Source organism: Salvelinus fontinalis, chromosome 30 (genome assembly GCF_029448725.1).
Source record: "Salvelinus fontinalis isolate EN_2023a chromosome 30, ASM2944872v1, whole genome shotgun sequence".
NCBI classification, from domain to species: Eukaryota; Metazoa; Chordata; class Actinopteri; order Salmoniformes; family Salmonidae; genus Salvelinus; species Salvelinus fontinalis.
The window spans coordinates 35,392,032-35,417,343 of record NC_074694.1 but is presented as its reverse complement, the minus strand read 5'-3'; the positions used below and the strand labels follow the sequence as shown (position 1 = coordinate 35,417,343).

Genomic DNA, 25,312 nt, shown 5'->3' with positions numbered 1-25,312 from the left:
CACATGGCTTCTCTTTGGAGTCATTTGTTGTCATAGTTACCACCTCTAAGTGGTGGGTATACTTTTTCAATCAAGACGCAACGTAATTCATTCATAGAATGTTCTACTGTTCTATGAAGCGTCTCGCAGCTGGCGAGGTGATGTCTTGACGTCCAGTAGTAGATTGATGTTCTCCAAGATGTACTTTCAAGGTGCAAGATTAAAATAACTCAATGAAATGTCAGGAAGGGAACTCTGAGGGTAGTCCCTGATTGGTCCTTTAGAATTGCTCAGTGATACACAGTAGTGAGTAGCCGTCAGGGGGAGAATGAATGACAACATAAATTATATGTTAACAGAACATGAAATTAAAAGGCTCCTAGTTGATCTACTTATCACCCAGCAGTAGACGTTGAAATCTATCCTTCTTCATCTGAACACATCTGAGCAGAGGGAAGGAGGGGGTAATGATTGGAAACATGTCAATGCTTGAAAGGGAAACACTTCACATAAGAGCCCTGCTTCCTGCCGGTCTGATGTGAAGCAGCAGCAGCCTTATAACTCTGTTTCAGTCCCAGTCTGATCAAATGCAGGAAACGAGAATGTATCATTTTTAACATCACAAACTGATATTGATGTCATTCTTGTCTTCTTTGGTCTCGTCTGTCAGCACATGGTGTGTGTGTACACAGCGATTAGATTTTCCTAACTGCTATTCTTCATTGTAGCAACTGGTGATGATTCCACATGGTAGTTGCGTGTCTGACAGAGGCCCGTCTTCAGCCAGACCTCTTTGTCCAGTTCAGGGCGGTGCTGAGTGACACTTCTCTTCCTCTCCTTACAGACGCACTACGGGGACGGGGAGTACATCATCAGACAAGGAGCCAGAGGGGACACCTTCTTCATCATCAGCAAGGGGAAGGTGAGGGAGGACACCATCAACATCACGTAGATCAACCATTCCATTTTATGAAGAGCGGTGCATGTATTAATAGCAGAGGTGCATGTATTAATAGCAGAGGTGCATGTATTAATAGCAGAGGTGCATGTATTAATAGCAGAGGTGCATGTATTAATAGCAGAGGTGCATGTATTAATAGCAGAGGTGCATGTATTAATAGCAGAGGTGCATGTATTAATAGCAGAGGTGCATGTATTAATAGCAGAGGTGCATGTATTAATAGCAGAGGTGCATGGCGTCAGTGGGGCTAGCCAAGGAATGTCTACTATGGTGATTACAGTAGAGGTTAGTTCAATGTCATTAAGAGGGGATCTTATCCTCCTGAGGGTATATGCTCGATTTGTGATGGAACTCTCTGCTGTTAATTCGGAATTGTTGCTATTTTAAGCTGTCTTTCCCCTTCCGTGTGGGTTTCGGAATGAGGCCCCTCTATTAAAGCATTGAATGACGGCTGATCTCTTTTCTGACAGGTTAATGTCACCAGGGAGGATTTGCCCAATGACATGCCTGTGTACCTGCGAGCCCTGGGCAAAGGAGACTGGTTTGGGGAGAAAGCCCTGCAGGGGTATGTTGATTTATTTCTGAAAAGGCCATATAAAGATTTTTCAATACTGAGTGAAACCTACTTCTTTCCAATCTCCTACAGATATAGTATGTAAGTGATTGGAATATGTAATACCGGTATGTAACACCTCACTCTGCATATTCAGTCCAAGATCACCTCATCGGGACCAAGTGGAAGGTCGAGAGTAAAAGAGAGAGTGAGATAGAGGAAGAGTTTGAGAAAGAGGGTTAGGATAAGAGTGAAGAGGTGATCAGGCCACCACACTGTGTGTCTATCGCTACTTGAAGTTCAGCCATTCTTCTCTGTACTTTTATAGCTGTGGAACAATGCTATTATGGTCATTGGTCCTAAGGTGTAGAAAGCAGCAGCTATCACACTGATTAGAACAGTCTATCAATGAAGACCTGGGGCTCCTTCTTTCACTCAGTCAGTCAGTCATTGAGTCAGTGTGGTGTGAGGACAGTTATCCAAGATGGCGTAGCAGTCGAACGTGTGTTTCGTCTTGTCCCGTGTAAATATAATTTTCCTCGTTTTTTTCTTCTTCTTGTGTATATTTTAATCTCACGTTCCGTGTACGGACTGATTATACTCTCCTGCAACCCGCCTCACCCAATGTGGTACGGATCTGCTATTTTTATACTTTAGAACCGGAACCCCCATCAGAAGCTAGCCAGTTAACTAGCTACTAGTTAGCCACTGCTAGCGTTCTTCACCGTTAACTCGGACACTGGCCAGCCTCAGCTCGGTCAATACCTGCCAGTCTGCACAGCGATAAGCCTTGGTTTCATGCATGTTAACATCAGAAGCCTCCTCCCTAAGTTTGTTTTATTTACTGCTTTAGCACACTCCGCCAACCCTGAAGTCCTAGCTATGTCTGAATCCTGGCTTAGGAAGGCCACCAAAAATCCTGAAATTTACATCCCCAACTACAACATTTTCCGACAAGATAGAACTGCCAAAGGGGGCGGAGTTGCAATCTAGTGCAGAGATAGCCTGCAGAGTTCTGTCATACTATCCAGGTCTGTGCCCAAACAATTTGAGCTTCTACTTTTAAAAATCCACCATTCCAGAAACAAGTCTCTCACGGTTGCCGCTTGTTATAGACCCTACTCAGACCCCAGCTGTGCCCTGGACACCATATGTGAATTGATTTCCCCCCATCTATCTTCAGAGTTGGTACTGTTAGGTGACCTAAACTGGGATATGCTTAACACCCCGGCCATCCTACAATCTAAAATAGATGCCCTCAATCTCACAAAAATTACAACCCTAAATCCGTAACCATGGGCCCCCTCTTAGATATCATCCTGACCAACTTGCCCTCCAAATACACCTCTGCTGTCTTCAACCAGGATCTCAGTGATCACTGCCTCATTGCCTGCGTCCGTAATGGGTCCGCGTTCAAACGACCACCCCTCATCACTGTCAAACGCTCCCTTAAACACTTCAGCGAGCAGGCCTTTCTAATCGACCTGGACCGGGTATCCTGGAAGGATATTGACATCATCCTGTCAGTAGAGGATGCCTGGTTGTTCTTTCAAAGTGCTTTCCTCAACATTTTAAATAAGCATGCCCCATTCAAAAAATGTAGATCTAAGAACAGATATAGCCCTTGGTTCACCCCAGACTTGACTGCCCTTGACCAGGACAAAAACATCCTGTGGCGTTCTGCATTAGCATTGAATAGCCCCCGCGATATGCAACTTTTTTAGGGAAGTCAGGAACCAATATACACAGTCAGTTAGGAAAGCTAAGGCTAGCTTTTTCAAACAGAAATTTGCATCCTGTAGCACTAATTCCAAAAGGTTTTGGGACACTGTAAAGTCCATGGAGTAAGAGCACCTCCTCCCAGCTGCCCACTGCACTGAGGATAGTTAACACTGTTACCACCAATAAATCTATGATAATCGATCATTACAAAAAGCATTTTTCTACGTCTGCTTTCCACCTGGCTACCCTTACCCTGACCAACAGCTCTGCACCCCCTGCAGCAACTTGCCCAAGCCCCAAAACTTCCCCTTCACCCAAATCCAGACAGCTGATGTTCTGAAAGAGCTGCAAAATCTGGATCCCTACAAATCAGCTGGGTAAGACAATCTGGACCCTCTCTTTCTAAAATTATCCGGCGAAATTGTTGCAACCCCTATTACTAGCCTGTTCAACCTCTCTTTCGTATCATCTGAGATCCCCAAAGATTGGAAAGCTGCCGCGGTCATCCCCCTCTTCAAAGGGGGAGACACTCTAGACCCAAACTGTTATAGACCTATATCCATCCTGCCCTGCCTTTCTAAAATCTTCGAAAGCCAAGTTAACAAACAGATCACCGACCATTTAGAATCCCACCGTACCTTCTCCACTATGCAATCTGGTTTCGGAGCTGGTCATAGGTGCACCTCAGCCACGCTCAAGGTCCTAAACGATATCATAACCTCCATCGATAAAAGACAGTACTGTGCAGCCGTCTTCATCGACCTGACCAAGGCTTTCGACTCTGTCAATCACCGCATTCTTATCGGCAGACTCAATGGCCTTGGTTTCTCAAATGACTGCCTTGCCTGGTTCACCAACTACTTCTCAGATAGAGTTCAGTGTGTCAAATCGGAGGGCCTGTTGTCCGGACCTCTGGCAGTCTCTATGGGGGTGCCACAGGGTTCAATTCTTGGGCCGACTTTTTTCTCTGTATATATCAATGATGTCGCTCTTGCTGCTGGTATTCTCTGATCCACCTCTACGCAGACGACACCATTCTGTATACATCTTGCCCTTCTTTGGACCCTGTGTTAACAAACATCCAAATGGGCTTCAATGCCATACAACACTCCTTCCGTAGCCTCCAACTGCTTTTAAATGCAAGTAAAACTAAATGCATGCTCTTCAACCAATTGCTGCCTGCACCCGCCCGCCTGACGAGCATCACTACTCTGGATGGTTCTGACTTAGAATATGTGGACAACTACAAATACCTAGGTGTCTGGTTAGACTGTAAAATATCCTTCCAGACTCACATTAAGCATCTCCAATCCAAAATTAAATCTAGAATCTGCTTCCTATTTTGCAACAAAGCTTCCTTCACTCATGCTGCCAAACATACCCTCGTAAAGTGGAATATCCTACTGATCCTTGACTTCGGCGATGTAATTTACAAAATAGTCTCCAAAACTCTACTCAGCAAACTGGATGTAGTCTATCACAGTGCCATCCGTTTTGTCACCAAAGCCCCATATACTACCCACCACTGCGACCTGTATGCTCTCGCTGGCTGGCCCTCGCTACATATTCGTCGCCAAACCCACTGGCTCCAGGTCATCTATAAGTCTTTGCTAGGTAAAGCCCCGCCTTATCTCAGCTCACTGGTCACCATAGAAGCACCCACCAGTAGCACGCGCTCCAGCAGGTATATTTCACTGGTCACCCCCAAAGCCAATTCCTCCTTTGGCCGCCTTTCCTTCCAGTTTTCTGCTGCTAAGGACTGGAACGAACTGCAAAAATCACTGAAGCTGGAGACTCATATCTCCCTCACTAACCTTTAGCATCAGCTGTCAGAGCAGCTTACCGATCACTGTACCTGTACATAGCCAATCTGTAAATAAACATAATTCCACTTTGACATTATGGGGTATTGTGTATAGGCCAATGACACAAAATCACAATTGAATCCATTTAAAAGTCAAGCTGTGACACAACAAAATGTGGAAAAAGTCAAGGGGTGTGAATACTTTCTGAAGGCACTGTAAACCGTATGGTGGTGGTACAGTGGTACTGTATATCAATGGTATACAATCAATGGGCCAGACTAACGTTTACAACAGTGTGCAGTTTGTTCCTCGTAATGAATAAAACACCAAGAAAAAAACAACAAGTTAAACTAATAGGTGATAAAGATAAGACCCGAAGGGGTAACAGTTTCATATTGTTCTACTGAATAATGTAGGTAATAAAATAATGAATCTCATACAGGCATTTGTTTTTATAAATCTATTAAGATTGTTTTGTTGCTAGACACGTATATCATTGAAATATTGTTCATATAATTGGAAACGCAATAAATGTCTTGCGTCTCACTGGAGTTTCCTCTCCTGAGTTAATAGCATTAAAATTCTTGCTTCTGTTTTCCACAGCAAACAAAGGAAGAGAGATCTTGTTATACGCTGCTTTGATGTTCACCAGAGTAGCAGCCATAGCCATGAAGAGCTAGGCTTTAACAAGCTCGGGTGGTGTATTAGTTAGACTTTGAAAGGCGCCACATCTCCAAATGTGTGTTCTTCATCTGCCTCTCTCTCTGTTTGATCTGTCCCCCTCTCCTTTGTCCTAATTAGCACGCTCCGGTTGTTTTCTCCGTAATGAATTCAACATGAATGATAAAAAAGTCCAACTAAAGGGTGATAAAGATGAGACCCGAAGGTGTAAACAGTTTCATGTTGTTCTACTGAATAATGTAGACAATAAAATAATGAAACTCATAAAGGCATTTGTTTTGATAGATCTGTTAAGATAGATTTATTTTGTTGCTAGACTCATACCTCATTGAATTGGGTTAATATAATTGGAAACGCAATAAATGTGTTGTATCTCACTGGAGTTTCCTCTCCTATGTCCATTACTACATCAAGCAAATCAATCACTGCTTTAAAAAAGTCGGTGTGCTGTTTACCCAAGCGATATTTACATGCTAGCCCTGTTAGCATGGTTTTCGGGGAGGAGATGATGGAGCCGTGAAGAATTGACTACAGACAGCACTGCACAATAGTCCTTGTGGTTAAAAAGGTTTCAGTGGCTTACTGGCTTTGATGTGGAGGAGGCTGTATGCTAAGTGCACTTTCATATCTGCCCAACACAAAACACCTTGTTCCCTCACATTAAGGCTAATTATTAGCTATTAGGGAGATGTCAGGACTCTCGCTCACTCGTGACACACGCACCCACAAACATCTTTCTTTCTCCCTCTCAGCCATACATGGGTACGCATACATGCCTGAACTTTGCCCAAAGATGTTGTACACCAAGCAGTGCTCGATTCATCATAAGAGCCTTTCAGATGCCGAGCTGTAAATGTCACCAGAGTTAGGCAGCTCTCTGCTGCTTAACAAAGCCCCCCCCAGAAATCTGCCATCTCTCCTAATCTACATTTCAGTAATATAGCAGACACTCTTATCCAGAGCAACTGCATATATTTTCACACTAGTCCCCCATGGGAATTGAACCCACAACCCTGGCATTGCAAGCACCATGCTCTACCAACAGAGCCACACATGGATTTTCTTGGCTGGGTTGTGATAAACCGAGGTGTTAAATGCCTACGGCATTATATTTCCCCTCCTAGTCTTTGTACTGCGCACACGTTTCCATTGAGACTAACCATAACCTTTCCTCCAAGCTGCTCTCTCACTGGTTGTGATTGGCATTGGTGGAGGCATGGCCTACTGATGCTCAAACTGAGCTGTGGAGCATGGCTGTGCCTGGCTCAAGTCTCTCTCTCTCTCTCTCTCTCTCTCTCTCTCTCTCTCTCTCTCTCTCTCTCTCTCTCTCTCTCTCTCTCTCTCTCTCTCTCTCTCTCTCTCTCTCTCTCTCTCTCTCTCTCTCTCTCTCTCTCTCTCTCTCTCTCTCTCATGTAGTAGTTATGTAATATTTGATGGGTGATATGTTTTGCTAGCAGTATAATGTGGTGAGATAACAGTCCCAGTGTGGCTACCTTCCATGTTTATCTCTCCCTGTTCCTGCCATGATATGTGGTAATTGGTTTGAAGAGGTGGCATGTCTAGAAAGCTCTCCTTTCATTTTACTGGGAGATATCTGGGGATATAGCAGGTCTATAGTCTGCCGTAGATGTTTCCATCTCCCTGCCATAATATGTGCTAATTGGCTTGAAGAATGGCATCCTGCTCCCTCAACGGGAGATATCTGCTTACACGTATCAGCTGTGTAACCAAACACTGAAATGAAGGTATACTGCTAGTTGGGTGGTCCAATAGTAACAACTGGGATTAATGCTGTATTGCTGTAAGTGACATATCCGTGTGAAATGGACACCTCAGCCTGCGTCTTCAGAACCAAATGGTGTTCTTGTGATATCCAGGGAATTGTTGCTTCATCCATCAGCAAGGGGGAAATCACAGCTGTTTTCCCTGGTCTGTCTATTAGGGGGCTCAAATGTAATAGTTGGGCTGGATGGATAGATTTCCTCTCGTATTCATCTAGCCGTCCCTCTCCCCTCACACTCTCTCCTCCTGTCACCAGATAGTTCTGTCAAATTAGATGATTCCCATCCCCTCTACTCTAAAAACACACCTGGTCTCACTGGCATGGCCCACGGAGACAGCCTGGACTGGACAGCTCAGGGCAGGCAGCTGATTTCATGGAAGATGGGGTATCAGATGGGGTATCAGATGGGCTATCTGGGTAACCTACGACACATGGAGGAGAGTTTATTCCGTAATGCATTGTAGATACTGCTGTTACATGACCATATTGAATTCATGTCAATTACAGGGATGCCTGTAACACATAGAGATGCAGTATACTGTATGGCATTACTAACAAGGTGATGGGCTACTATTGTGCTATTTTATTTCATGATGAAATCATCTGGACATTCACCATTCATTGCTGTGATATAAATTGCATGAATCTACTAATGGGAACTTCATCTAATAGTCTAGGGAAGTGGTCCCATTGTTGTCTTTGTCAATACAAAGCCACTAATGCCGCGCGTTAGTGAGAGAGAGAGTGTGTGGACGTTTTCACAGATGGATCACAGGTCATTATGGAAACCACTGATTCAGAGTCGTTTGCAGATTCAGGTGATTTGGAAGAAACTTCTTCAGGTTACCGTGAAGGGGATTTGATGATGAAGTAGACAGCTGTAGAGAGTATGGTTGTTACTATCATCTCTTATTCTTGATTTGTTTCTGTGTTAGGAAGGATTGTGTGATGGCAAAGTTAATTAAATCAGAATGTGACATTGTGCAATGGGGCCTCCCACTCCTCTTTCTATTCTGGTTAGAGCCAGTTTGCGCTGTTTTGTGAAGGGAGTAGTACACAGCGTTGTACGAGATCTTCAGTTTCTTGGCAATTTCTCACATGGAATAGCCTTAATTTCTCAGAATAAGAATAGATTGACGAGTTTCAAAATGTTTCTGGCCATTTTGAGCCTGTAATTGAACCCACAAATCCAGATGCTCAACAAGTCTAAAGTAAGCCAGTTTTATTGCTTCTTTAATCAGCACAACAGTTTTCAGCTGCACTAACATAATTGCAAAAGTGTTTTCTAATGATCAATTAGCCTTTTAAAATGATAAACTTGGATTAGCTAACACAACATGCCATTGAAACACAGGAGTGATGGTTTCTGATAATGGGCCTCTGTACGCCTATGTAGATATTCCATAAAAAATCTGCAGTTTCCAGCTTCAATAGTCATTTACAACATTAAAAATGTCTACACTGTATTTCTGATCAATTTGATCTTATTTTAATGGACAAAAAATTTGCTTTTCTTTCAAAAACAAGGACATTTCTTAATGACCCCAAACTTTTGAACCGTAGTGTATGTAATATGTATGCATGCATGACTGTAGGTTTCTGTGGATAAAGGCGTCTGCTAAATGGCGTATATATGAAACGTACGTTAGTGTCCTACATTAGTGTCTTTGGGGGATGTGTTTGACTGATTTTGTTTTCAATTTGTGTCCCCACAGAGAGGACATCAGGACGGCTAATGTCATTGCTGCGGATGCCGTCACCTGCCTGGTCATTGACAGAGAGTGAGTAGTACCCTGTGTCATCTAAAGGTTTACTTTTAAATGTGTGCAGTTTGTTGTAAGTTGATTAACCCTTTACTGCCATGAAAAAAAAGCAATTGTAGTGCAGAGCATAAACCACACATCACAGTAGCATGACTATTATAGGATTGGTATGTTTTAACAAAGGTTTGCTGTGTTGATCCATATCATTGGTAATAGATCATTCATCACTCATCAGTATTATGCAATTTATTCTAAAACTCGAACCAAATATCTTCCCCACATTTCAAAAGTTTTTACAACTACATCATGACATAACGCCATACAAAGAACATAGAGAAGAGTTCCTGTTTTGAATGACAAGCAGCATGGTAAAACAGCGGGACTGGGGATGGAGCACTGTGCACTGCATGGTAGACAGCCTGTTCTCTTCTACTCCCCATAGACCTCATCAGCGCTGTGTGGGCCTGGGTCTCTGTGTGTCTCTGTCAGAGCCAGAGGCAGGGCTAAAAAAAGGCAAACGTAGCACACAAACGCTGGAGGCAAGAGAGGAACATTTTTCTATTCGCTCTCTGTAGGAAATCCGCCATTCATTTGACCGTGTTGGCCGCCTGAAAGCTTTATGGCCGAGTCTGTTAAAGAGGGCTTGTTTTGGCTGCCACGCTGCGCTCCCTCCGCCATCATGCCGTTGTCGTGCACTTAATGATATGATCACTGTTGTGGATTGGGATTCCGGGAGGTTGTCTGAAATTGCACCCAATTCCCTATATAGTGTGCTACTTTTGACCAGTGCGCATAGGGTAGTGCACTAAATAGAGATGCAGACCTGGTACCAAACCTACACTCGGACACGGTGGTCAGGGAGAGTCAACTGAGTTGATTCCGTCTCCTCAGATGTGCTAATAGAGGAACATACTGTATATCAGGCTTGATGAGACTACTTTTTGTGCTCTGTCTGGCTCTTCACAGTGGCGGTTGTTAGTAGTGTAGTTTAGGAGTTGGATTTGCTCTGGCTGCTACGTATAGCTATCTGGCGTAGTCTATAAACTTTACGATAAGTCTAGGCTATAAACTTTTTATCTCTTCTGCATTACTAATATCAAACACATTTATATGGCAAGTCGGCCTTATCCAGTGTGATTGGACAACTTATATATGGGCTTTTATAGGAGAGGCACACTAAGAATGCAACTTTAAGTGGGTGTGAATTCTATAGTTAGAGCAACGCAGTTCACACTTCAAATGCCCTTTCATTGGCCTTAATGGTCATATTTCCTGGATGATATCTAATGTTTTTGCAGTCATGAAATGATAATACATTCCTTCAGTCTAGACACATAATGAAGTCACAACTGTCAGGAGGTTGTGACAGTTCTTGGCTAACCTCACTGGACGTCAGTTATTCTCTACCACTTACCATACATAATGTTGATTGTGTGATTACTTTTTCTGAAAACAATTTCATCAAAGATCCTTGTAAAGAGCTGTACCAGTCTGACACCTCAATCTAACCCCGGTGAGAGCAGACTCATAAACCTCAGAAATAACTCCTGATGTCTACAGTATATCTATCTATATGTGTAGTGATCGGGGGCACATGGGAGAGTGAGTATTCTGTTCTGGAACACAAGGCTGCCCCTCAGTGCCCGAGGGCCCAGACACACGCTTTTCAGCATTGTTGCCTGCTGGGAGAAAATGCCCCAGAAGCAACACTCCACAGACAGAGCTCCGATGTGTCACATTTAAATGGCCACTCCTCCAACCTGCCCCCTCTCACTGAAATGCAGGGTGGTAATCAGACCCCTCTTAGCCCCTCTAATGGTTTCAGGCGCTTTGAAACAGATGGCTAAAAAGAGCACAGAAGGACCCTTAATGACAAAAACCTGAATACGCTAAATGGGAAAAATGATCCATTTTGAGGACGCTCCATCATAATCTGGTTATTTTTATATAACCAGACATGTGTCTACTTCTTTAGCTTGTTTTTCTTCTATAAGAGATAAGAGAAAGTCTCAGCTATGATATCAGGGTTTACCTGTCAGTCCTTTCTATTTTTATCATGTTTAAATGTATTCCATTATCACATTTTGACAGTAATGTGTCATTACTTTAAAATTGCCAATTCCATACTAAATTGTAAGTAAATGGTGTTATTAGAGCTTACGGTTTATGTACAAACTCAAATAGACAATAGAAGATTGCATCTAAAAAAGACAATGATTTACCATACCTTGTCAGGTAAATAAATTTGATTGCAGGCAACATGTCTGCCTTGTTAACCTTGACAGTATCATTGATGACAATATTTATTCTCCAGAACAGCTAACATCCACCAAATCTTGTGCGTGACAGTACATTTAGGATTGCCTTTTGAATGTTCAAAGCATGCCAGCAGACATATATTCTTGATTTCGGAAAGAACAGAAATGAAACGTCAATTCAATCTAGTATGGACAGTCAGATCTGTTGATTGTTTTAATGCATTTCCTCAATCAAACTAAGACGAGCACGTCTGCTCTCCTCCCATGCATCTCATCAGTGTGAGAGTTTTCAGCAAAATGCTTTCATCAAAAGGAATTCTCGATTGCATAGAATAAAATCAACCAAATCATATATTATTTGTCACATGCTTCGTTAACAAAAGATGTAGACTGACAGTGAAACGCTTTCTTACTTTTTCAACAATGCAAAACTTTTTTTTTTTTAAAGTAGATTAATGGAAGTAGTGACACGAGGAATAAATACATAGTGAATAACAATAACCAGTACTATCTGCACCGGATTATCTGCATCGACCCTTTTTGTACTAACTTGTTTTGTCTCATCACATATTCTACTGCTAATGTTTATTATCTGTCACTTTATTCCTAGTTATACTGTATGTACATATCTATCTCAATGACCTCGTACACCTGCACATGGTCCCGGTACTGGTACCCTGTGTATATAGTCAAGTTATCGTTACTCACATTATTATTATGTGTTTTACTATTCTATTATTCTCTATTTTCTTTCTCTCTGCATTGTTGGGAAGGGCCTTAAGTGAGCAATTCACTGCTAGTCCACACCTGTTGTTTACGAAGCATGTGACCGAATACAATTTTAGATTTTTTTAAATAGATTTTGAGGAAATATAACAGGGTGTACGTACCAGTACCGAGTTGATGTGCAGGAGCTCAAGGTAATTAAGGTGTGTGTGTGTGTGTGTGTGTGTGTCGTCAATACTGTATGGATATGTGCACATGTTATGTGTGTGTGTGGGTGTATGTACAGTACCCGTCAAAAGTTTGGACACACCTTCTCATTCAAGAGTTTTTCTCTATTTTTACTATTTTTACTATCTATATTGCAGAAAAACAGTGAAGACATCAAAACTATGAAATAACACATATGGAATCATGTAGTAACCAAAAAAAGAGTTAAACAAATCCAAATATATTTTATATTTGAGATTCTTCAAAGTAGCCACGTGTTGCCTTGATGAAAGCTTTGCACACTCTTGGCATTCTCTCAACCAGCTTCATGAAGAATAATTTTCCAAAAGTCTTGAAGGAGTTCCCACATACTGTATGCGGAGCACTTGCTGGCTGCTTTTTCTTCACTCTGCGGTCCAACTCATCTAAAACCATCTCAATTTGGTTGAGGTCGGGTGATTGTGGAGGCCAGGTCATCTGATGCAGCACTCCATCACTCTCCTTCTTGGTCAAATAGCCCTTACACAGCCTGGAGGTGTGCTTCGGGTCTTTGTTCTGTTGAAAAACAAATAATAGTCCCACTAAGGGCAAACCAGATGGGATGGCGTATCGCTGCAGAATGATGTGGTAGCCATGCTAGTTAAGTGTGGCTTGAATTCTAAATAAATCACAGACAGTGTCACCAGCAAAGCACCATCACACCTCCTCCTCCATGCTTCATGGTGGGAACCACACATGCGGAGATCATCCGTTCACCTACCAAAAATCAAAAACTTGGACTCATCAGACCAAAGGACAGATTTCCACCAGTCTAATGTCCATTGCTTGTGTTTCTTTGCCCAACTCAGTCTCTTGTTCTTATTGGTGTCCTTTAGTAGTGGTTTCTTTGCAGCAATTTGACCATGAAGGCCCGATTCACGTAGTCTCCTATGATCAATTGATGTTGAGATGTGTATGTCACTTGAACATTTATTTGGGCTGCAATTTCTGAGGCTGGTAACTCTAATGGACTTGTCCTCTGCAGCAGAGGTAACTCCGGGTCTTCCTTTCCTGTGGCGGGCCTCATGAGAGCCAGTTTCGTCATAGCTCTTGATGGTTTTTGCGACTGGACTTGAAGAAACTTTCTTGAAGTTCTTGAAATGTTATGGATTGACTGACCTTCATGTCTTAAAGTAATGATGGACTGCTGTTTCTCTTTGCTTATTTGAGCTCTTCTTGCCATAATATGGACTTGGTCTTTTACCAAATAGGGCTATCTTCTGTATACCACCCCTACCTTGTCACAACACAACTGATTGGCTCAAACACATTAAGAAGGAAGGAAATTACACTTTTAAGAGGGCACACCTGTTAATTTAAATGCATTCCAGGTGACTACCTCATGAAGCTGGTTGAGAGAATGCCAACAGTATGCCAAGCTGTCATCAAGGCAAAGGGTGGCTACTTTGAAGAATACAAATATTTGTTTAACACTTTTTTGGTTACTACATGATTCCATATGTGTTATTTCGTAGTTTTGATGTGTCCAGTATTATTCTTCAATGTAAAAAATGGTTTAACAAAAGCAAACCCTGGAATGAGTAGGTGTATCCAAACTTTTGACTGGTACATTACGTGGCGCGGTGTCAGTTTAAGTATGTGTGTGAGTAGAGTCAGTGCAAGAGAGTTAGTAATAAAAAAAGGGTAAATGCAGGTAGTCCGGCTAGCCATTTGATTAGCTTGTTTAGCAGTCTTATGGTTTGGGGGAAGGAGCTGTTCAGGGTCTTGTTGGTTCCAGACTTGGTGCACTGATACCTCTTGCTGTGCGGTAGCAGAGAGAACAGTCTTGGGCCTTCCTCAGACACTGCCTGGTATAGAGTTCCTAGATGGCAGGGAGGTTGGCCCCATGATGTACTGGGCCATACTCACCACCCTCTCTAATGCTTTGCGGTCAGGTGTCGACCCGTTCCACTACAGTCCCATCGATGTGGATGGGGGTGTGCTCGCCCCTCCGTTTCCTGTAATCCACAATCAGCTCTTTTGTCTTGTTGATGTTGAGGGACAGGTTATTGTCCTGGCACCACAATGCCAGGTCTCTAACCTACCTACAGTGGTGTAAAGTACTTAGTTGAAATGCTTTAAAATACTACTTAAGTAGTTACTGGGGGTATCTATACTTTATTTTACTATTTATATTTTTTGACAGCTTTTACTTTTATGTCACTACATTCCGAAATAAAATAATCTACTTTTTACTCCATACATTTTACCTGACACCCAAAAGTACTCGCTATATTTTGAATGCTTAGCAGGACAGGAAAATGGTCCAATTCACAGATTTATCAAGAGAACACGTAGTCATCCCTGCTGCCTGTGATCTGGCGGACTCACTAAACACAAATGTATCTTTTGTACATGATGTTTGAGTGTGTGCCCCTGACTATCTGTACATTTTAAAAACAATACAATGGTGCCGTCTGCTTTGCTTAATATAAGGACTTTTTTGTTATTCATACTTTTACTTTTATGTATATTTAGAACCAAATTATTTTTTGTCTTTTACTCATGTGTACAGGAGGGGACTAAGCACAAACCCTTGAGGGGCCCCCCTATTGATGGTCAGTGTGGTGGATGTGTTGTTGCCTACCGTCACCGCCTGGGGGCGGAACATCAGGAAGTCCAAGGTCCAGTTGCAGAGGGAGCTGTTCAGTTCCAATGGTCCTGAGCTTGGTGATGAGCTTGGAGGGGACTATGGTGTTGAATGCTGAGCTGTAGTCAATGAACAGCATTCTTACATAGGTATTCCTTTTGTCCAGGTGGGTGAGGGTAGTGTGGAGTGCAATAGAGATTGTGTCATCTGTGGATCTGTTGGGGTGGTAAGCAAATTGGAGTCGGTCAAGGGTATCCGATAATGCAATTGATGTGAGCCATGACCAACCTTTCAAAGCATTTCATGGCTAGTGATGTTAGTCCTACGGAGCGATAATCATTTAGGCAGGTTACCTGTCATCTTGGGCACAGGGACTTTGGTGGTCTGTTTGAAACAAGTTGGTATTACAGACCATGTCAGGGATAGATTGAAAATGTAATTGAAGACACTTGTCAGCGCATGCTCTGAGTACGCGTCCTGGTATTCCGTCTGGCCCCGCAGCCTTGGGAATGTTGACCTGTTTACAGAGAGCGAAATCACACAGTTTTCTGGAACAGCTGCTGCTCTCATGCATGGTTCAATGTTCCTTGCCTCAAATTGAGCGTGGAAGGCATTTAGCTTGCCTGGTAGCCTCTCGTGGCTGGGCAGCTCGCGGCTGGGCTTCCCTTTGTAATCCGTGATAGTTTGCAAGCCCTGCCACATCCATCGAGCATCAGAACCGGCGTATTAGGATTTGATCTTAGTCCTGTATTGATGCCTTGCCTGTTTGATGGCTTGTCAGAGGTCATAGCGGGATTTCTTATGAGCGTCCGGATTAGTGTCCCACTCCTTCAAATAGGCAGCTCTAGCCTTTAGCTCCGTGCGGATGCTGCCTGTAATTGGTAGTCTTAACAAATCTACTTTGAAACAAAAGTATACACCTCACACACATGGTTATGGGCTTAAAAAAAGTAAGACACCTGTACCATGTCAGATATAGAGTTAAAATGTATAACATTTTGAGTTTGCATCTCAATAGAGACTTTATATACATCACAGAAGATTGAAATAAAACAAAACTGTTTAACATAGAAACACCAAATTTTTGTTGTAAAAAAATAAATCTTTATAAATTATGAAATTATTAAAAATATTAATAACATTCCACCCATGAAGCCAAAGAGGGCACTTTTGGTCATTGACTGCAGGAAAAGGCTACTAAAGCCAGTGAATGATGTGGTAAACTCCTCAATGTTATTGGATGAGTCCCGGAACATATTCCAGTCTGCGACCGAAACAGTCCTGTAGCTTAGCATCCGCTTCATCGGACCACTTCCGTATTGAGCTTGTACTTCCAGTTTGAGTTTTTGCTTGTAAGCAGGAAGCAGGAGGATAGAGTTATGGTCTGACTTGCCAAAGAAAGGGCGAGGGAGGGCTTTCTATGCATTTCTGTGTGTGTTGCTTCTAGTTGCACAGGTGACATGCTCATACAAAAAATAAATGCCACCTCTGAATGCTTATTTTCTTATGGCCCTATACAACTTGCTGAGGGAGGTATAAGTGCCAGCATCGGTTTGTGGTGGTAAATAGACAGCTACGAGAAATGTAGATTAAAACTGTCTTGGTAAATAGTATGGTCTACAGCTTATGAGGTATTCTAACTCAGGCGAGAAAAACTCAAGAGTTCCTTAACATTAGAGACATGCCCCTCCTCCCTTCGTCTTACCCGAGTCTACCGTTCCGGTCTTGACAATGCATAGAAAAAAACAGAAAGATGTATATCAGCAAGATGTATGTCCTTGTTCAGCCACGACTGAGAAACATTGGATTTTTTGGGCGGGTTGGATCGATAGGATAGACTAGAAATGGAGCTCATCCAATTTGCTCAAGGGATTGCATGTTCGCCAATAGAGCAGAGGGAAATGGCAGTCCGTTTGCTCGCTAATGTACTCTGGTCAGGATGCTGGTTCGCCTGCATCTCTTTCGCTGCCGCTTCCTCTTCCGTGTCCTGGGGATTAGGGCCTGGCCCAGAGTATGCAGAAAGTCCAGAGCTGCCGACTTGTTGAAGTACAAAATGACGTCCATATCGAAGTTAGTTTTCTGATGTCCAGACGCTATTTTCGGTCATAGGAAATTATGGCAGAGACATTATGTACAAAAAAAGTTAAGATCAGCGGTAAAAAAATGACATAAAACAGCAGAATTGGTCAGGAGTCCGTAAGACGGCTGCTATCCATTGCAGCGCCATCTTAGACTCTATGCATAGTCTCATAATAATAACAATCTAGTCTGTAGAGTGAGTCTTTTCTCAGATGGGTTATAATCAACACTTCAGTTGATGGGGAGGGACAGCACCATTCAAGAACAGTATCTTCTCAGTAGTTTTTCTTTTACATTTTCAACTGAACATATGGTGTGATTCATTTGAAACCGAAATGGAAGCCACCCTAACATAATGCTCTTGATTTGCACTGGTCTCACAGCACAAAGATGAATGATGTTCACTGATTCTTAAACATTGTCTCAACATCATCATGTTAATGTCAACGCACTCTACTCACGGCACTTTTCCTAGACAGATTTTTGTGACAGATGTTTTAGGTGATTCACTGCCCTCCTATGTCCCGTGCATTACTAATACTGAACTCAATGGGGATCTGTGACAATAACAGCATATGTGACCTGGTGTTCAAGGTGTTGAGCAAGTTAATGATTTAGTGTTACTCTGTGATCTCTCTCAGCTCATTTAAACACTTGATTGGGGGCCTGGAGGATGTCTCAAACAAAGGTTATGAAGATGCAGGGGCCAAAGCCAAGTAAGTAGCTCACTCTTTACACTCTTTATAAAGTACTGTACAACTCAAATTCATACCTGAATTTTGTTATGAACTATATCACTCCGTTGCATTGATGCATGCATCACACACATAGTCGTGCACACACACACACACACACACACACACACACACACACACACACACACACACACACACACACACACACACACACACACACACACACACACACACGCACACACACACACACACACACAAATGTTTCAAACACACCTCATTACAGTAGTACCAAATTATCCCTGCTTTCCTCCACACACACTACACCCCTCATTAACGCTGAACACCACTAGCCATTGCGAAACCTGTTTTTTCCCCATGTTTTTTTATTTTCTTGATTGTTGTGGATATATTCTGCTTGATGAGGTTCTAGTCTATGCATAAAATTAATTAGTGTCTCATTTGATCTGCTCGTTTGATCTCAGCTGTGTAATAGCTGTCGCTCTCCTCATCCTCGGATGAGGTGAGGAGAGAAGGATCTTCTGACCAAAATGCGGGTTCAGGGAAATATGCCATCTTTATTACAAATAAGACGTCGACTAAACAAAACAAAACACTTTCAAAACTTACAAAATAACAAAACGTAACGAACGGAACCTGAACATAAACTTACATAGACAAACGTAAACTCACGAACAGGAACGTTACATCAAAACACACGAACAGCCAAACAGCTCCGAAAGTGAATTACATCGACATAACGACGAAGACGAAGACATCACAGGAGACAATCACCCACAAACAAACAGTGAGAATGCCCTACCTAAATATGACTCTTGATTAGAGGAAAATGCAAACCACCTGCCTCTAATCAAGAGCCATACCAGGCAAACCGAAACCAACATAGAAACAGATAACATAGACTGCCCACCCAAAACACATGCCCTGACCATAAACACATAAAAACTAACATAAATAGGTCAGGACTGTTACAGTACCCCCCCCCCAAGGTGCGAACGCCGGGCGCACCAGCACAAAGTCCAGGGGAGGGTCCGGGTGGGCAGTTGACCACGGTGGTGGCTCAGGCTCCGGGCGCGGTTCCCACCCCACCATAATCCATCCTAACTTCCTCCCACAAAGAATGTCCACCCTCTTTTTTCCCCCACACAATTCTCTTAATAATATATTTAATAAGGATAACACCGGGACAGAGAGATAAATCAAGATAGAGGGATAGATAAGACTATAGAGATAGATGAAGATAGAGAGGGAGATTAGGATAGAGGGGCAACTCCGGACTGAAAGGCAGCTCCGGACAGAGAGACAGCTCTGGACTGATGGGCAGTTCTGGGTATCCAGCCTTTTCAGGCTGAAGGGCAGCTCATGGCTGACTGACGACTCTCGATGCTCATGGCTGGCTGACGGCTCTCGACGCTCATGGCAGGCTGACGGCTCTCGACGCTCATGGCAGGCTGACGGCTCTCGACGCTCATGGCAGGCTGACGGCTCTCGACGCTCATGGCAGGCTGACGGCTCTCGACGCTCATGGCAGGCTGACGGCTCACGACGCTCATGGCGCTCTGACGGCTCTCGACGCTCATGGCGCTCTGACGGCTCTGGCTGCTCATGGCGCTCTGACGGCTCTGGCTGCTCATGGCTCTCTGACGGCTCTCGACGCTCATAGCAGGCTGACGGCTCTCGCTGCTCATGGCTCGCTGGCGGCTCTGGCAGATCCTGTCTGGTTGGCGGCTCTGGCAGATCCTGTCTGGTTGGCGGCTCTGGCAGATCCTGTCTGGTTGGCGGCTCTGGCAGATCCTGTCTGGTTGGCGGCTCTGGCAGATCCTGTCTGGCGGGCGGCTCTAGCGGCTCCTGTCTGGCTGATGGCTCTAGCGGCTCCTGTCTGGCTGACGGCTCTGTAGGCTCATGGCAGACGGGCGGCTTTGCAGGCTCATGGCAGACGGGCGGCTTTGCAGGCTCCTGGCAGACGGATGGCTCAGATGGCGCTGGGGAGACGGATGGCTCAGATGGCGCTGGGGAGACGGATGGCTCAGATGGCGCTGGGGAGACGGATGGCTCAGATGGCGCTGGGGAGACTGATGGCTCAGATGGCGCTGGGGAGACGGATGGCTCTGGCCGGATACGGCGCACTGTAGACCTGGTGCGTGGTGCCGGAACTGGAGGCACCGTGCTAATGATAAGCACCTTCCTACTAGTGCGTAGAGCAGGGACAGGGCACACTGTATTCTCAAAGCCTACTCTATCCCTGATGCGTGGTACCGGCACTGGTGACACCGGGCTGAGGACAAGCACATCAGGATTAATAGGGGGAGAAGATACAGTGGGTTCAGGGCTCTGGAGACGCACAGGTAGCTTAGTGCGTGGACCCGGAACTGGAGGCACCGGGCTAGATACACGCACTACAGGGAGAGTGCGTGGAGGAGGAACAGGGCTCAGGATACGCACTGGTAGCCTAGTGCGTAGTGTAGACACTGTAGGTACTAGGCTGGGGCGGGGAGGTGGTGCCGGAAATACCGGACCGTGGAGGCGTACTGGCTCTCTTGAGCATTGAGCCTGCCCGACCTTACCTGGTTGAATGCTCCCGGTTGCCCGACCAGTGCGGGGAGGTGGAATAACCCGCACCGGGCTATGTAGGCGAACCGGGGAAACCATTCGTAAGGCAGGTGCCATGTATGCCGGCCCGAGGAGACGCACTGGAGACCAGACGCGTTGAGCCGGCCTCATGACACCTGGCTCAATACCCAATCTAGCCCTCCCAGTGCGGGGAGGTGGAATAACCCGCACCGGGCTATGCACTCGTACAGGAGACACCGTGCGCTCTACTGCGTAACACGGCGCCTGCCCGTACTCCCGCTCTCCACGGTAAGCCTGGGAAGTGGGCGCAGGTCTCCTACCTGCCCTTGGCCCACTACCCTTTAGCCCCCCCCCAAGAAATTTTTGGGAGTTACTCACGGGCTTTTTCGGCTTCCGTGCCAGACGCGTTCCCTCATAGCTCCGGTTCCTCTCTCCGGTAGCCTCCGCTCTCCTCAGTGCCTCCAGCTGTTCCCATGGGAGGCGATCTCTACCAGCTAGGATTTCCTCCCATGTGTAGACACCCTTTCCATCCAGAACATCGTCCCATGTCCATTGCTCCTTCTTCTGTCCCTTACTCCGTTTATTTTTCCCATACCGCTTGGTCACATTTTGTTGGTGGGTGATTCTGTAATAGCTGTCGCTCTCCTCATCCTCGGATGAGGTGAGGAGAGAAGGATCTTCTGACCAAAATGCGGGTTCAGGGAAATATGCCATCTTTATTACAAATAAGACGTCGACTAAACAAAACAAAACACTTTCAAAACTTACAAAATAACAAAACGTAACGAACGGAACCTGAACATAAACTTACATAGACAAACGTAAACTCACGAACAGGAACGTTACATCAAAACACACGAACAGCCAAACAGCTCCGAAAGTGAATTACATCGACATAACGACGAAGACGAAGACATCACAGGAGACAATCACCCACAAACAAACAGTGAGAATGCCCTACCTAAATATGACTCTTGATTAGAGGAAAATGCAAACCACCTGCCTCTAATCAAGAGCCATACCAGGCAAACCGAAACCAACATAGAAACAGATAACATAGACTGCCCACCCAAAACACATGCCCTGACCATAAACACATAAAAACTAACATAAATAGGTCAGGACTGTTACAAGCTGCACCGGCTTTCAGGAAAGAGAAACTTTATCCAACCCAATGGCTTTGTTACATATTGAATCCTACCCTAGTCCCCATTACAATTATTGAGCTCTGGGGTTTAGAATGCTTTCTTGATTTGCTGATTGGTGGGAATATGAGGAATGTGAAGAATCTATCTGATAATAGTAATTCAGTTTTAGTTGTTCCTTCTTCAGCTTACATATTTAATTAGAAAATACACATTGGTTTGTATTTCACTGACCTTAGAACATATTTACAATTGTGGAATTAAACATCTCGTAGCTGGTTAGTAAGTAGGATAAGGATACATATTGATCTTGAAAACTGATATTTGTACTAGCACATATGTGACTCACCACCTGGTTTCGGTCTAATGTAACAACATTTTTAATTGTGTTTTTTTACATTGGAAAAAGGTAGAGACTCAGAGCTACAAAATGGTACATCATACACTGCATATGAGGAACAATGGGAAAGTAATTCTGCTTTGAAAGGTGATCCACTTACAAACTCACTTTTGAGAAAATGGCCTTTGAATGATTTGGTATCTAGTGAAGAGCTCTTATTTGTTTACACCCATTACGCTTTTTCGTTCACACCCTCTTAAGCTTTAACCCCACCCATCTCGTTTCACTCTCGGAGCGCACACTTGACGCTCTGGCCGATGATTTGTTTACCTCTGGATAACATGAAAACAGCCTAACCAGCTCTGCTGGCAACAATTTCATTACGCTTTTTTGCAGACATTTACTGACACCGGCCATATTCAACAGGTGTTGTACGCACGTCACTTAACGTTAGCTAACGAGCCTGCAAGCTAAAATCAAATCAAATCAAATCAAATTTTATTAGTCACATACACATGGTTAGCAGATGTTAATGCGAGTGTAGCGAAATGCTTGTGCTTCTAGTTCCGACAATGCAGTAATAACCAACAAGTAATCTAACCTAACAATTCCACAACTACTACCTTATACACACACAAGTGTAAAGGGATAAAGAATATGTACATAAGATATATGAATGAGTGGTGGTACAGAACGGCATAGGCAAGATGCAGTAGATGGTATAGAGTACGGTATATACATATGAGATGAGTACTGTAGGGTATGCAAACATAAAGTGGCATAGTTTAAAGTGGCTAGTGGTACATGTATTGCATAAAGATGGCAAGATGCAGTAGATGATATAGAGTACAGTATATACATATGAGATGGGTAATGTAGGGTATGTAAACATTATATTAAGTGGCATTGTTTAAAGTGGCTGGAGTTGAGTCAGTATGTTGGCAGCGGCCGCTAAATGTTAGTGGTGGCTGTTTAACAGTCTGATGGCCTTGAGATAGAAGCTGTTTTTCAGTCTCTCGGTCCCTGCTTTGATGTAACATTAATGTCACGATCGTCTTGGGGATAAAGAGTGGACCAAGGTGCAGCGTGTGAAAAATACATGCTCTTTTATTAGAGACGAGTGAAACACGAAACAAACACTTATAACAAAACGAAACAAAACAACAAATGACCGTGAAGCTACAAACGTAAGTGCAATACAAAAGCTACAAACGTTCTACATAGACAATTACCCACAAACGCATAATGCCTATGGCTGCCTTAAATATGGCTCCCAATCAGAGACAAATGAAAGACAGCTGTCTCTGATTGAGAACCACTCAGGCAACTATAGACATACCTAGACACATTTACTAAACACAACCCCATACACTAAACCCAACACCCCCTTTACCATATAACCACCCAAGACAAGACAAAAACACAAACATTCCCCATGTCACACCCTGACCTAACTAAAATAATAAAGAAAACAAAGAATACTAAGACCAGGGCGTGACAATTAACGTAAACTCACTCTTTTGTACATCGCCTTGGTCCGTACAATTGACCTTATTTTAGCGCCCCAAAAACGTAATACTTCCAGGTCAACTGTAATGTCAATACCATTGTAAAGCACAATTTCTCCCCTTTGCAACAGAATCAATTACATGACCCCCACGCTGCCCGTTTCTGCATAATTCAAGAAGGCAATGAGCCCCGTCGGGTCTTTTTAAAAATGACGGGTGGGGAAGCGAAACAAATGCGTGATAGTGAGAAGGAGAGATGTTGTGTGGGAAGAAAAAAAAATTCGCTCGATCTGTCCAACTTATCACCTTATCGCCTCTAAAATTTAAATAAAACACTATACAGAGTATATAATGTGTCATTACATACCTATTTGAAGGTTTGTGTCGAATTTGAATCGGGTTTTTAGGGCGGTGCTAAAGTGATCTTAGAAGTAAACAACGGCTTTGAGAATGATGATCACATGCAGTGATGACGAAAAAAATGACTAGGTATCCCCCTTACCCCCGTCACTGTCCATTTCTTGTTTTTAAACAATGAGAGAAGTGCTACACCTGGTGGAGAGAGATTGTAAGACAGAAATAGTTGCTTTATGCGTGCTGTACGTTACGACATGACACGTCTAGCTATAACAGAGGGTCTGTTTTTTCAACTTTATACTATAGAGCCATTACCATGTCAATCAACGCTTGAATAGAAACCTAGTTCACACCCCGGATTTTGAAGTCAACACAGTCGCTACAGTCCCATTCGTTTTCTTTGTAGCCTCGTTTGAATGTTGCGGTTGCACACATTTGTACGGAATGGGGTGAGTTTACGTTAGCTAGGTAAACAAAGTGTAAGTTCACACATGTCACGTAACGTTAGATAACAAGCCAGCCAGCTAACGTTAGCTAGCTAAACAACAATGAACAAAGTGCCAACAATGCCACTAAGCAACCAGGTTCAATGTTAGCTAACTAACATTAGGCTCTAACTAGAATAGCAACGGGCTCTGGGAAACGAATAATAACATCAGTTAGGGAGCCAGCCAGCTAACATTAGCTAGCTAGCTAATAGTACACTTTAGCTTGAAATGAAACCACTTTCTGTCAAAATTAAAAATGTGTAATGGAGATCCTAGAAAATGTAGCTAGCTAATGCTAGACTATATTACCTGTATACATCATCATGCATGATGGACGCGTCTCCCTGTCAGGAATGCCATACCACGGTTTCCCTTAGTTTGAAGATGTAATCTGGAGACAGGTGTTTTCTCCATCTCTTTAGCTATCATACTCTAATTCCTCTGATTTCAAAACTTGATCCTCCAGAAAGTGAAGAGCAACACTTATGCAGCTCCACAACACAATACATTTTTTTTAAAGCCACGTTCATCAGGATTACCAACACAGACTGACAAGCTCAAATAAACAGAAGCCTTCTATATGGCAGACCAATCTGAACTCCTCCCTCGGCAGGTCCAGCCCACTCATTATCTCAGCCAATCATGGCTAGTGGGAAGGTTGCTCACTTTTTCTGTGGTTTAACCAACAAAGCTCGAAATGTAACAAATGTATTCATATTTACAGATGGCATACACGTTTGCTATTAAGGCACATGAAAGTTAAAATGTTTGAAAAGGTATTTCTGCCCAAAAAATGCATTTTAATAAAAAGAAAATGACTTGCGACAAACGCCTAGTTTCCTAAATTGGGTCACATATTATTCGCATAATGGAGTTTGTAAACATTCCACTGTCTGGGTTTTGCTGTTGAAGTACAGTACCAGTCAAAAGCTTGGACACACCTACTCATTCAAGGGTTTTTCATTATTTTTACTGTTTTCTACATACATAGAATAATAGAGACGACATCAAAACTATGAAATAACATATACGGAATAATGTAGG

General features: G+C 43.5%; 1 protein-coding gene across 4 annotated transcripts in view; it reads left to right on the top strand.

The window, feature by feature from the left end:
• The window catches only part of prkg1b (protein kinase cGMP-dependent 1b), a 167,323-nt gene that overhangs the window by 127,925 nt on the left and 14,086 nt on the right, over window positions 1–25,312 (top strand). For all 4 annotated transcript variants that reach the window (XM_055890652.1, XM_055890653.1, XM_055890651.1 and 1 more), the window contains exons 6-9: window positions 824–901; window positions 1,411–1,505; window positions 9,200–9,265; window positions 17,788–17,862. In XM_055890652.1, the coding sequence (XP_055746627.1) occupies window positions 824–901; window positions 1,411–1,505; window positions 9,200–9,265; window positions 17,788–17,862 (314 nt within the window). The remainder of the gene's footprint in view (window positions 1–823; window positions 902–1,410; window positions 1,506–9,199; window positions 9,266–17,787; window positions 17,863–25,312) is intronic.